This window comes from Tiliqua scincoides, chromosome 9 (genome assembly GCF_035046505.1).
Source record: "Tiliqua scincoides isolate rTilSci1 chromosome 9, rTilSci1.hap2, whole genome shotgun sequence".
NCBI classification, from domain to species: Eukaryota; Metazoa; Chordata; class Lepidosauria; order Squamata; family Scincidae; genus Tiliqua; species Tiliqua scincoides.
The window spans coordinates 20,175,883-20,189,451 of record NC_089829.1 but is presented as its reverse complement, the minus strand read 5'-3'; the positions used below and the strand labels follow the sequence as shown (position 1 = coordinate 20,189,451).

The 13,569-nt window shown below is 50.0% G+C and overlaps 1 protein-coding gene across 1 annotated transcript; it reads right to left on the bottom strand.

Moving 5' to 3' along the window:
- Positions 1-310: 310 nt before the first annotated feature.
- On the bottom strand, positions 311-12,458 carry LOC136660547 (fibulin-7-like). Its single transcript, XM_066637796.1, has 8 exons — positions 12,393-12,458; positions 9,549-9,705; positions 8,936-9,106; positions 7,715-7,840; positions 4,726-4,848; positions 3,461-3,598; positions 2,217-2,355; positions 311-671 (listed from the first exon to the last, which is right to left on the bottom strand). The coding sequence occupies exons 1-8, from the start codon at positions 12,456-12,458 to the stop codon at positions 311-313; spliced, it is 1,281 nt and encodes a 426-aa protein (XP_066493893.1).
- Positions 12,459-13,569: the final 1,111 nt, after the last annotated feature.

The following is a 13,569-nucleotide window of genomic DNA, read 5'->3' as shown; positions in this document are numbered from 1 at the left end:
TCCTCCCCATTATCCAGTGAAGGTTCAAAGCTGGAGCCATGATGATGGCACTGCCTATATATTGGCCTATATATTGGCAAGGAGGGACATCTGTACTATAGAGTTTCCCTGCTCTCAGGGTACAGGACAGTGGATGTCTCCAACACAGTGACTTAAATGTTCAAAGCGCACTTCAGTTCACTTTGCAGCACACTGGTGCGCCTTGATGCATTGGCCTAAGCGCACACCCTCAGCTTGCCCCTACTCCCATTCTGTTGCTGGCATGCCTCTAAGCCTTGGGAGATTCTGCAGGGCCTGGCAGGTTCTGTGCTCAGAATTCATACTGGGAAACAAAAACTGTGACCTTGAAGATGTGCTTCCCCAGAAGGACCTTTTGCGCATATTCACTCATTTCCACCTCGGCCTCCAGGGTCATAGGTCCCACCGCTGGCCGGGTGAGCACCAACTCTCCAGTATGCCGGTCCAAACGCTGCACCACCAGCTTCCCCTGGGCGTTGCCCCCCAAGATGGCAAAGCGTAGGCTGTCTCCTACAAAGTGGCTGGTGGACATCTTGAAGAGGACTCTGGGCACAGGGCGGCTGGACTGGAGAGGCACATAGTGGAATGAGATGGAGTTGGCTGCTCTCTGGCAGGCTTTACTGTCCATGGGGCACGGGCTCCGCTCGCATTGCCTGTAAGAAGGCAAAAGGTAAGTACTGGTCCGAGCTGACATCAGTTGTTCTGTCAACACAAATGGCTGCATCAGGCAAGATGGGGAGATGGGCACTCAAGGGAGCCTGGGATGCAGCAAGTGGATAGATATTGCCTTGCTCTGTTGAGCTGGTCAACAGATCACCTAGTCCAGAAGTGTCTTCTGTGATTACCTGCCAGTCTCAGTCCTGCCAGATGAGCCTTTTAGCCCTAATAATAATGAACATTGCATTCAGGATGAAGAGCAGATGCTTGATCCCTGAGTTATTGGAATGGCTGGAATCACTACTGGGATGGCTGGATTCAATCAATCAATCAATCAATCAATCAATCAACAGTATTTATATACTGCTTTTCAACTAAAAGTTCACAAAGCGGTTTACAGAGAAAAATCAAATAACTAAATGGCTCCCTGTCCCAAAAGGGCTCACAATCTAAAAAGATGCAAATGAATACCAGCAGAAGCCACTAGAATAGACACTACTGGGGTGAGGTGGGCCAGTTACTCTCCCCCTGCTAAAAAGAGGAGCACCCACTCACAAAAAGATCACCATGTGACCACTAGGAGTGTCTGTGCACTTGCACAAACTTGAATCGATTCCAGTTTAAATTGCAAAAAGCAGAATGCTCCTCGGGCTGGCTCATCTGTGAAGCAAATGATATCATTTGCACTGGAGGGGAGTGGCAGTGCGTCAAATGCCACCCACCACCTCCTCCTTAGTCCACAGTTGATAGGGGTTGGCCTCCTTACTGGACCCCTTCTTCCACATGAGCCCTTTGATCAAAGCAGGAAATGTGAGGCATGCTGGGATCTCTCCTGTTGCGCCCTGCATTTCCTGCTTCATTTAAGGAACCTGCGCAGAGGGAAGAGTGAGTTCGCTGCATTCCCCGCCTCAATCTGGGCCCACTCACTTGGTTCCCTCATCCACTGGGCTTCTTATATGAGCTCTTTAAATTAGAAGAAATGCAACATGCTCTGCATTGTTTTAAAGGCCCAGTGGAGGAAAGTGCAAGGTTGCTGTTTTCCTTCCTGTGATCCTTTTAAATGAAGCAGGAAATGAGGAGCACACTAGGTGCAAATCCCAGCATCCCAGCAAAGTCTGGGAAGAGGAAGAAGCCAGCTAAGAGGCGTGCAGGTTGGGGAGGCAACGATATGGGCTGCCTCACTGAGTGAGATGAAACAGCCACGAGTTGGGCTTGGCTTCACAGTGGGGGCTTGGCTTTAAAACTGGAGTTAATTCTTAACTTAATTCTTAATTATTTCTTGAGAAACACATGCAAGAGCCCAAAGCAGGTCTTCAGAGGTGGATATGGGGGCCTCTGTTAGATCTGCTTTTGCCTCTTGATGTTCAGCATCTGCTTCCAATAGCAAGCCCAGTGGCTTATGGGAAGGGAGGGAGAGCAGACAGCAACAATGCCCCCCTTTCCCTGGTGCTCCAGCTCTGACCCAGCATGCAGGGGTTGCTTCCAGGGGCTCCTTCCTTCCGCTGGACATTTTCCCTGCACAGTATGGGTCGTGCACTTACAGGGCTGAAGTCTTGACGTAACTGGTGTTGAGCTGGGCCTTGGGGCACTCGGGCCGCACACAGCGGAACCCTCCAAAGATATTGATGCAGGTCTGGCCATGACTACAGTTGTGGTGGTTCTCTGCACATTCATCCACATCTTGCAGGGAAAAGAGAGACAGTTAAAAAAAAGGGGAGGGGGTTGCACAATGGTGGTCTTGGGTCCTGACGCCCAGCAACATGACAGATCCCAGGATGGGCATGAAGACTTGGGGGTTTCTTCTGTGCATCACCTCTGTGGTCTCCTGACACAAGCCTGAATAGGCGCCATCTCTGAAGCTGGGCCTGACAGACCCCCACCCTGCCCTCTGAATCAGGTATGTCAATAAAGGTGATTGGATTGGATAGGAATCGGGTATTGTCTTTAATTCCGAATTTTGATCAGCTGCAAGGAAATGAATATTTTATACTCATGTCAACTGAATGCAGGAGCTAGAAATGGGGACAGCCCCATCAGCTATGTAGCAGACACTCTTGGATGGTTCAGGAAGATTCTGGACTGTGCTACCATTGTCCAGTTGTGCCTTGCACCCTCCATTTATCTTTGGTTCTCACCCTTCGTGGCTTTGATTGTCTTCCTTTCCATTCGGCCATCACTGTTTTGATTTGTGTAGTGCACTGGATAGAGCAGGTTCTTGCCTGCTAGCAGTTTATTTTGCTCTTGGCAATAAGCTTGGGAGTAGCTGCATGGAGGCACCTCCCCAAGCAGCACTTGGTCATGTTACAAGTCCCATGAGAGGAAGCAGGGGTGGCATGGGATTGACCAGACAGGGAGCCAGCTGAAGGCTCATACCCATCTGAGGAGCCAGCTGGCTCAGCAGACGCATGAACACCCAGTCAGGTTGGCAGCAGTAGGGTGCTGTGGGAGTCCCAGTGCAGGACTTTGTTCCAGAACCCCTAATAACTTGGCACCAGCACTGGGAGAAGTTATGCTAATACTCCTCCGGACACCACCTTTGCAGAAACTGGAGCAAAGTTGGCATGAGAAGGGACCACTCAGCAGCTGCTACAACAACCTCAGAGAAAGCACTGGAAGGTCCCTCGATTCATAATCTCACCTCACAGCTGTTTTTGCAAGACCTCTTAGATACTATTTGCAGAAATGCAGAGGGAAGGAGGTTCAGATTTGTGACATTCCTCCAACACGCACGCACAAACACACAGCCTGACCCCAGTCACTTCCCTCCAATCCCAAAGGAACTCACCGTTGCATGTATTCTTGTCGGTCTGGAGCTGGTAGCCCTCGGGACAGGTACACCTGTAGGACCCAGGCAAGTTCACGCATTCGTGGGAGCAAATGCGGCTGTGCCGGCTGGACTGGAAAATCTGGCACTCATCCACATCTGGGGTGGAGCAAGAAGACTGCTGAAAGTGGAGGGAGACCACTAGCCCCTGCTTAGGTTTCTGGCAGATTGGGGCATATGCAGGTACATCATCTAATAAAGGGCCATGCTTGGCAATAACCTGCATGCATGAAATGGACACACAGAGCAAATTCCACAACCAGAGCTTTCTGATCACATTGAACCCATTATTGGTCATGGGGGGGAGGGGTGCGGAATGCAGCTAAGAGTCATCAAGGATGGGACATCAGCTTACATAATGGGAGTCAAACAAGTTGAGTTTTAGAGGGGCACATAGCTGGCCCCTTTCCCCCCCTGTCCTGATACATGGTTCTCCTGGCAAAAAGGTCCTGGATGTTACTTCTGACAACCTCAATTGCCATGCTGTGCACCCAGTCAGACCCACCTTTAATGAACATGCTACTGACCCAGTGAGGGGGTCCTTTATTTCTTAAATGGCAGCCCAGGCACTGAGGCAGAAGAAACACAGCAGGTTGGGTGTTGAGGTTGGCGGGCTTTAGGAGTTTGCCCTGCTTCAGTTTCACTCTCGATTGTACCCCCTATTTTTTCAATGAAAGCCTTTTTTTCTATTTCAAATGGTGTGTTGGGCTGCAATCAGGAGCGAAAACATCATAAGGGCAAACTCCTAAAGCCCCTCCAACTGCCTTGCCACAATTCCATTGTGTTTTGGGCCTCCTATTAAAAAAAATGAACGCACCCACTGGTCACAGAAACTAAAGACATGTCTGACTAGGCCCTTAGCTATGATGTGGGTTGTGTGCTGGCACCTCTATGTTGTAACAGATGATAAGGGAGCAGTTGTACTTGCTCATGAACCAGGGTGATGGGTTGAAATTCCCTCCATTGGAGCACAGATCTGGAGTTGCTTTCACCTGAGTCTGACCCTCTAGTCTTGCCTGCACTGACTGGCAGCAGCTCCGCAGGGCTTCTGGTGGAGATGGGTCTTTCCAGTCCTTTGTCATGCCAATGTTCTACAGCCCATTGCTCTGGCGGCAGCAATGTTTGAAAGTTATTACCCTGAGATATGGAAGGTAGTGCGGGGAGCAAGAGTGCATTGCTGGAGAGAACTGGAATGTACGCCTGCTTCCCCACCAAGCATCACTTACCTTGGCACAGGCCTCCTGCCCGCATCTGGAAGCCGGCATCGCAGCTGCATTGCCGCGAGCCCAGTGGAGTGTCGGCACAGCGGGGCTGGCGGTGGAAGGATGAGTTGCTGAGCGTCACCCAATCTGCAGCAAAGAGGCAGTTGTCAAGTCATCTAACTGGTGAGAGTGTCAAGACAACACAGTGCAGGCCTCTTGCATACAGCCTAAGCAAGCAGTTGCCTTTTGTGGGACTGAATGTTGCATCCAAGGCTCTCAAGGAGTGCCTGTGAGGAGAACCGAGTGGGATGTGGGTTGAAAGAACAAGTGACGGAGAAAGCCATTTGTCCCTCATCAAGTTTAGTGACAGCCATGACTTTGCTTTGGCAGCCATCTTGTTTCTCTGGAGAAGGGTTGGTGTCCATCAGAAAGTTGGTTGCGTGGGCAACTTGCTCTGAACTGACGCAGTGTGGCACTTCTGCTCCTGCCCTGTGCCTCAGGGGCCTCAGACTGGAGTGGGGAATGGGGTTCAATCACTGCTGGCCCATCCATGAGGCCAGCTGATGTGGGTTGCATGGGTAGCAGACTCAGAGTGTATTTCCGCTTGGGACTGCCACCATCACCTATCTCTAACCTGCAGCCAATGCAAGCTGCAGTGATCAGTTTTCCACTTGCTCAAATGAGAAACAGACAATAATCCTTCTTATCGTGCTTCTCGCACACTGCATGAATCCCCGAAGTACAGGTCTTCTGGTTTCATTTACAGGCATTCGTGCTGTCTTTGTAAATGAAACCAGAAGTCCTGCACTTCTGGGTTTCATGACAGTGTGCATGCAGCATAGGAAAGGTTTGGGTTTTTTTGTTTTACTTTTGTTAGACCTGAGACAGCATTCTGGGTCATGCTGCTCTTGGGTTCAATCACACACCCAAGTTCTACTCTGCAGCCCATTCTAGCAACCTCCTCTCCTAGAAGTCCAGCCATTAGCTGACTTTCTGCCCTCACATCCTCTCCACACCTAATGAATGCAACACACAGCACAGGGGGGCTATTTAGACTCATCTCTGGGAGGACACACAACCATCATCACAGTTTGAGACATCTGGCAAAAGAAATGTTTTCACCAGGCAGTGAATAACCAGCAGTGAAGGGGTTAGGCAGGTCTCACAGGGCGTTTCATAACCAGCATGCGACTGTGGAAACGGCCCTGCCAAGAACCCCCATCCTACGAACCTCAGAACATGGCGCAGGGCCTCTGGGGATGGGAAGATCCATGCAGAGACAGGCCTTCAGATAATGCTGTAGGCATCCCAACCAACTGACAGAGAAACACAGAAAGAAATCCTGCACAGAGAATAGGGAGCTACTCTTTTCTGCACACAGAGAGGAAGAGAGGAGATGGTTTCCTCCATCTTTCATTTTGCTTTCCTGATCTCTCCCTTTAGAGCAGGGGGTCTCCAAACTTTTTGGCCAGAGGTTGGCAACCTTCAGTCTCGAAAGACTATGGTATAAAGCCTACAGCACCCGGTATTCCAAGGCAGTTTCCCATCCACGTACTAACCAGGCCTGACCTTGCTTAGCTTCTGAGATCAGACAAGATTAGGCATGTGCAGGGTAAGGGCTGCATCAAATATCTGACATGGTGTTGAGGGCTGGAAAAAAATTTAAATATAAAATTTAAATAAATTAGAGATGGAACTCAGATGAGTGAATAAATGAATGAATGGGCTCATTCATTCAACCTCTCTGACCCTTGAACACCCTCCAGACGGAACCAGAGCATAGTTCTAGTCATGTTTAGCCAAGTGGGCCAGAGGCTTTCAGGGGACAAGAGGCTGGCTGTGGGCCGGATAGAGTCTTGCTGTGGGCCACATCTGGCCCCCGGGTCAGGGTTTGGAGACCCCTGCTTTAGAGACTACAGTATTTTTTAGTCCCCTTATAACTCAGGAAGAATTAGCCAAGAGGGAGATAAGGGAAGGAAGGCAGATCCTCTTTCTCTATGCATTTTGTGATTCCCTTTTTGTTTTCTGTCTGTGTAGTGGGGGTTGGAGCCCTTGGAGGTCCCAGTGGACAGAGCTCTCACGTGTTGAGGCTGATGAACGTGGGACCCATGAAATATAAGGTCGTGGCAATATTGGCAGCTTTGTTTTCTGTCTTTCCTAGTGATTTGATATATGGGGTATAAAGTAGATCCAGGTTAAGGTTTAAGCCCCTGTGTCCCAGAATGTTGATCCGCTCCTACCTGCAGAACCAAACAATGGAGGAAGCCACAGCACAGAAAAGGCCCAGTCGTACTGGTGCCTCCAGTTTCTGGCAGGGGGGCTGTCCCAGTGGCGTAGCTAAAGGGGTGCAGGAGGTAGCAGTTGCACCAGGCACCAAGCTTTAGGGGGGCAACAAGCTGAGCTTGACACTAGTGACCAAAATTGTGAAAATCATGGTATGTATGAATAATGCCATCATGTTATATATCATTGGAAAGGTAATTTAATGCAGAAAGCAATGAAACAAACTGCATTGGAATATCTGTATTCTATCAAAAGTTATGGCCAATTAACCAGAAAATGAAAACACAACTGCCTTGTGGAACAAAAAGTAGATTTGCTTAACTCCAAACTGACCTATGAGACTGATTGTTCTGAGTGCAAATTAGATGTTATTATGGTACAGCATGGAACCAATAATTTTTTATTTATTTACTTAATTAAATTTGATTTTGTCATGCAGGGGAGGCTACAAAATCTTCTTTGACCCCAGGTAGCAGGTAGATGCCTTACCTATGCCACTGACTGGGGGGAGGCAACAGAGCAAGTGGGTGGTGAGTTGCTGGGGGAAGGAGGTGGGTTCCTCCCAATTTTCACTTTTTAAAAGCCCGGGCGTGATGTCACTTCTGGTTGTGACATAACTTTCGGGGCAACATTTTGAGCTTGGCACCGGGTTGCACGATCATTAGCTACGCCACTGGCTGTCCCTTTTTGCACCACCTGGTTAGACCCACAGCAACCACCAAGTACTTACAGGAATAAAGCGGGACTTGGCAGGTGCTGCCCGACCAGCCACTGGGACACAAGCAGCTGTAGCGGAGGATGCCATCCACACAGGTGCCTCCATTTGCACAGGGGTTGCTGGCACAGTCATTGATGCCTGTAGGATACAGGAGGAAGTGGGGGGGGGGGAGGGAATCTCATTTTGCATACTGACCTCCTTCTTTTTGATCAGTCCAGGGGAAAGGGGGAGGCTCTCAAAATCTGTTCCCTCTCTTAGGGGAGGATGGAAAAAGACACTCCTTTTTAAATTATATTTTCTAAAAATTGTATGTAAAAACAAAAATAGACAAAGGAGTACACACCTACCATGACCAATGCCAGTTCCAAACAGTGGGAAGGCTTACTGAATTACATTGTCTCCCAGGGTCATTTGAGTCCAGTACTGAGTCCTGCTGTCTCAATAAGGATTGGACTTATATTGTCCCCATATAATCATAAGAACAAAGAGAGGCCTACTGGATCAGGTTAAATCTGTCTAACTCAGGGTCCCATTTTGCCCAGTGGCCAACCAGATACCTCCTTGAAGTTCAGGAGCAGGAGATAGATTTGTTTGTTTGTTTAAGTCATTTATATATTGCCTTTCCAGAAGCCCAAGGCAGCTTACAGACAATGAAGGCCATATCGTTCCCCTGCAACAGTATTCTGAGCTAGACTGTCTCTGAAGCTTTGTGACTAGTTGTCGTGACAGACTTGACCTGATGAATTTGTGTATCAGCTGAGTTGGAGGTGTCCTAAGTCCTACCCCAAGAGGCACCTTGGATGCCTGAGGAAGGAGCTGGGTGGAGATGGAGCCCTTTTGCCAAGACCCCCAGGAACAAGCACTTCCAGAATCTGCTCCCCCAGTTCAATTCTCCAGAACAGCCTGCCCCATTCATACCTGGTACCTTATGTTCCCTGATACCTGCTTGCCAGTGTCAGTAGGGAGGGAGCTAAGGAATGACAGGCTCTGTGGGCTGCCCCTTCCCAGACAGCAGAGGCAAAGCCTGGGTTGAGGGTACTGGGCCTCAGGACACACAAGGCCTCAGCTGAGAGGCTGATGTAGAGCTCTCTGTGGTCCCGTACCTCCAGCCTCCAACCTCACCTTGTCAAGTTCCACTTGAGGGCAGGGTAGTTAGGGAGAATGATACCACCCTCACCACAACCCTCTAAGTGCCCTCTGCACCTGCCCCTGAGCTGTCAACCACACACTTACTTTTGCAGAGGGGCTGCTGCCCACTCCAGGTACGGTTCTCCAGGCACACCCGAGTCTCGGAGCCCACCAAGAGAAAGCCAAGATCACAGACAAAGTGCACCTCATGGCCCACCACCATCTTCTTGCCCAACCTCCTGCCATTTGCGGGGGCTGGCAAAAGACTGCAGCTCTCTGAGAAGGTCATAAACAGAAAAAAAAAAAGATGACTTCTCACAGGTTCTCATGTGCTTCTTGGAGGCTCCAGGAATAACCTTCTGACCCACTGAATGGGAATGCTCTTGGCTGGTTTGCAGATGCAAATGAGAGTGGCACTGTCACACTGTTATGTGCATTGTCTTGGCTGTCATGGCTCTGTTGGCCAAAGACAGCATTGGCAGTGAAAGCCAGTGATGGCTAATTAGAGAAATCGCCTGTTGAACCATGACACCCACTGGGTCGGTCACCCTCTCTCAGTCTAACCACAAGGTTTGTGTGAGGTTAAAAAGGGCATGGGCACAGATAACTGCAATGCATAAGTATGATACATAACTCCCCACTCTACCCATCACACCTCGAGTTGTGCTGTTTCAGCCCCTCCCCTTTGGCAGCAGCCATCAGTTCCCTGCCCTGTTACCATTGCGCTTGGCTGAGTGTTTGTTAACGTTCCCTTGTAGAACGGTCAGCTGCTTCTTGAGGTTGCGCAAGCTCTGAAGCTGGGCAGCCTCGTGTGAGGAAAGCAACTTCTGCATCTGCCAGATTGTGTTGGTCACTTGCTGCTTGCTTAGACAACCCTGGAGGGATGGAAGAAAGTAGGAGACCTAGATGAAGAATGGCAGCACATGGCTGAAGGCACACTACCAAAGGCTAGAGGGTGAATATAATTTTTTTTCTATACCGAAAGTATATGTAAGGCACTGTGTGGGTCTTGAACTGGGAACTCCAGTGGCATTGGGTTCTGGGCCCCATTCTCCCCATCCCACCATGGCAACAACCTTGGTTCCTCTCTCTGCAGTCCAACAGCACTACCGGTGCAGGTGGCCAGAAGGTGTTACTGCAGCTTTCAGCTCAGCAGTAATCAGGTGAAACCAATAGACTTCCATCAGGCCCTAAAAAATGGGTGGCTCTGGGCTTGCTCGAGTGCTGTTACGTGTGTGGAAATTGGTGGGGTTGCTCTCAGAGTAGGAAGCATTGTGTACCCTTGTACACAAATGTACAGGGGTTGGGACTTTCTCAGTGCATTGCACTGCTAGTGTTGATATTCAGTCTTTTGGGACAGCAGCACAGACACAGCCAGGCTGTGGGGGCTTGCTGTCTTCCAGCCCCTTCTCCTTTGGGTGTTCTGCTTTCAGAGGAAAAGCAAGCCTCTACCCCTTTCACATGTCGACCTAGGAGGAAAAGAGGGGAGGCAACATTCTGTCCCATCCTTTGCTAAGAAACAAATTTGCTCCCTCCTTCCACTGCTCTGGCCAATGGGATAGCAGCTGATGAACACCTGGCAATTATTTTTAAAATTCTGTAGAATGAAATGCCATGTAGCTAATACTGCAGTATGGTCAAGTGACTTAAAACCTACCTGTTTACCTGCATTGAGGTTCTGGTTCCTGTGCATTAATTCCCAGTAACACCCCTTGCCATCAAGACCCCCCTACTGCAGTGCAGCTGGCTATGGGCTTGGGGGTAGGTCCTAGCATGGCTAGAGAACCTTGAGCAAGGGCATATCAGGAGGGCTGGTGGAGGGGGCAAGTTCTCTCCCTGTCCCAGTGTTGCTGTTGCCCCAGCTGGGGGATGGTGTGTGTGTGTCCTGCCTCTAGTGTTGACAGTTTGCTAAAAATGATGCCCTTGTTTCTCTAGCTTTTGGGTTTGTTTTTTTTCCTGGGCAGAGGGTGGCAAAGGTTAATTTGAGGGGTGGGGGTCACAATAGAACCTTTACTCCTTGGGTTCACCCCCTTACTCTGGTACCAGTTTTCCCCATCTTTCAAGGGTTGGTGGTCTTTTGATATCACCAGGCCTTGTCTCAGAAATCTCAGGGGGTTTTTTGGGCATCCCTGACTGGACAACCCAATAACCCTCTGCAGCAACAACATTGGCATTTGGGGGACAGGCAGCTTCCTTCCTTCCCTCTGCACTTGTCTGGTTAGGTCATGGGCTGCTTCCCTTATGCAGCATTGCTAGGGAAAGCAGAGGGTTTGTTGCAAAGAAGCTAATATGGGGGAAACTTGCAGCCAAATTGGGCCTGGGGGACAGTGCATAAACCCCTGATCTCTTGAACAACTTCAGCCAAAAAGCGCATGCACACACACAAATTTGGCTAAAAATCCAAAAAGGATTCCCCTTTCATAATCTGGCCCCTGATCTCAATCCAAGTAGTCAGACCTCCTTTTCTCTGCTGACCAGCTTGCAGGCTTCCAGCTCTGACCACCACGGTTTCTCTGCTGAGTGTGTAAATTTGTCACTTTTTGTTTCCTTCAGAAAAATGTCCCCAAACCAGAGATCATGAGATAGGAGGGGGGCTCCCAGGCGAGGTGTGTTCCCTGGGACCACCTTTGTTTCTCCAGCACTGGGACTCATTTAAGGCTTGCATCTGTGATCCCTTCCATGAATTTGGAGCACAAACTGTGTGCAGGATTTACCTCTCTCCCAGAAGGCAATGAATATGCACATGTGGGTCCACAGAGCTGTATTTGTTCTACCTCAGAAAGAAGCAGGTAAAAACCAATTTGCTTCCTCTAAGGGTCTTGGAGCTTTTTCGTTTTAAGAGCAGTGGAAATGCCTGACACCCTCCAAGTTTAGTGGTGTCCTGAAATCTGGCCCTGACAGAACTGGAGAGATGGCAACCCTGATGGCAACCCAGATGACAAATAACAATTGCCTTTGCCTGGAGCTGGCCAGGTCTCAGAGGTTGACCACGCACTTCAGGGTTTCAGCCTCCTTCTCAAGGTCTCAGGACTAAAAACTCAGACAGGGAAAGTGAATGTCAAAGGGTGGAAGTCTGCTTTCTGCTTGGATTGAGGAGAATCGTGGAATCCTGGAAGGGTTCCACAAAGTCATCTAGTCCAAGTCCCTTCTTACAGCAGCACATTCCCCTAGAGCAGTGGTTCCCAACCTGGGGTATGTGTACCCCCAGGGGTGCTTGTCAGGACATTTAGGGGTACTTGAAAAAGAATTACATAATGGCAGAAAAAGGCAGGTCTGTATCGGAATGCCTTGAGGGGCTGGCATTAGAATGTCTTGCAGGGCTAATATGAGGGGCACAATTTATGGAAAAAGGCTGCCAATGAAATGCAAAATGAAACAATGTTGGGAACCAGGGCCCTAGAGCATCTCCAGCCTTGGCTCCACCCCATCCATTCGGCTCCACCCTATGCTGCCAGGCATTGCCCTGCTGAAGCTGCAAATGCCACCCTTGCCCTCAACAGGCTCCACCTCTGGGAGACCACCCCCTCGCTCAAGACAGGGCAACTCGTCTCTGCCCTCTTACCTGACTGTTGCTAAGGGGCAGCTGTAGGACGGCCAGTGCCACCAGCGCCAGAATGTTGGGCAGCATCATGCAGCCTCCGTTTTGGAGAGGGTCCAGTGGATGGGAAAAGGAAATGCCTTCTCTGCACAGGTTCTTCTGTTATCCTTGATTAGGAAAGAGAAGAGGAGTCACGGTGAGAGGGACCCTGGGACTCCTTCCTCCCCCCACAGCTCAGTAGGGCAGCATTTGCAGTGCCTTTTCATAGGAGGGGGAGGCAAACTGCAGTGGGTGAAGAGGACCTTCTTCTTTCCTTCCCTCCTGCCCTCATAACTTGCACCCTGCACTCCATGCAAGACAATGCAGAATAATGATGAACAGACCTGGCTGGAAGGGAGCTGCCCTCGATCACCAGGCAGAGGCCAGGATGGTGGCAGTGGTGGCCTGCCTGCCCCCAGCACACTCTGCCAGGGGGAAGAAGGTAGACCTGAGAGGCAGCAGAGCTTCTCCTTCAGATGCAGCCTCTCTCACTCCCAGGCCCTCCCCTTTCCCCTCCCGGCCGGCTTGCTGGGATTTTATCCTTCCAATGTGAGTTTGTTGTTTTTCCCCCTGGCCGAGGTGGAGCGAGAGCCGATTCAGGCAGTGGCAGGAAATGTGTGCCTTGGCACCAACACGGCGGGCATGCCTCCGGCCTTTCACTGGCCTGGATTGTTCTGCAGCTGCATGCGACAGCCATGTGCCCAGCAGATGCCAGAGGAAGAGGACCCGCATCTTGGCAGGACGCTCTCTGGCAAAGGAAAATGGGGAATGGAGAGTCTCCTTTCGCTCATCATTCTTTCTCTCTCCCACCCAAGTAGGGAACAACCTTTGAGGATGCAGGCAGGCATGAATGCACCAAATCAGGAGTGACGGACTCAACAGTGGGAGATGCCCACCTGGTGCCATTTCACACGTTGCATAGTGCGAACCTGGGTTTGCCGCCATGTGCACATTTGGCAGAGGTCTGCAGCCTGTCAAGACTTCTTGACCACTGTGCTTGCAATAACACTTGAGTTTGCGCTAGGAGGTAAAACAGGTGCACACCCAAGTTTTGGGGTTTTGCCATATTGCCGAATTTTTATCATACATGCACTTGAGTGATTTTAAAGCAAGCAAGAGACAAGTTCACATTGTTATTCATAGTTTGAACAAAATCACATGA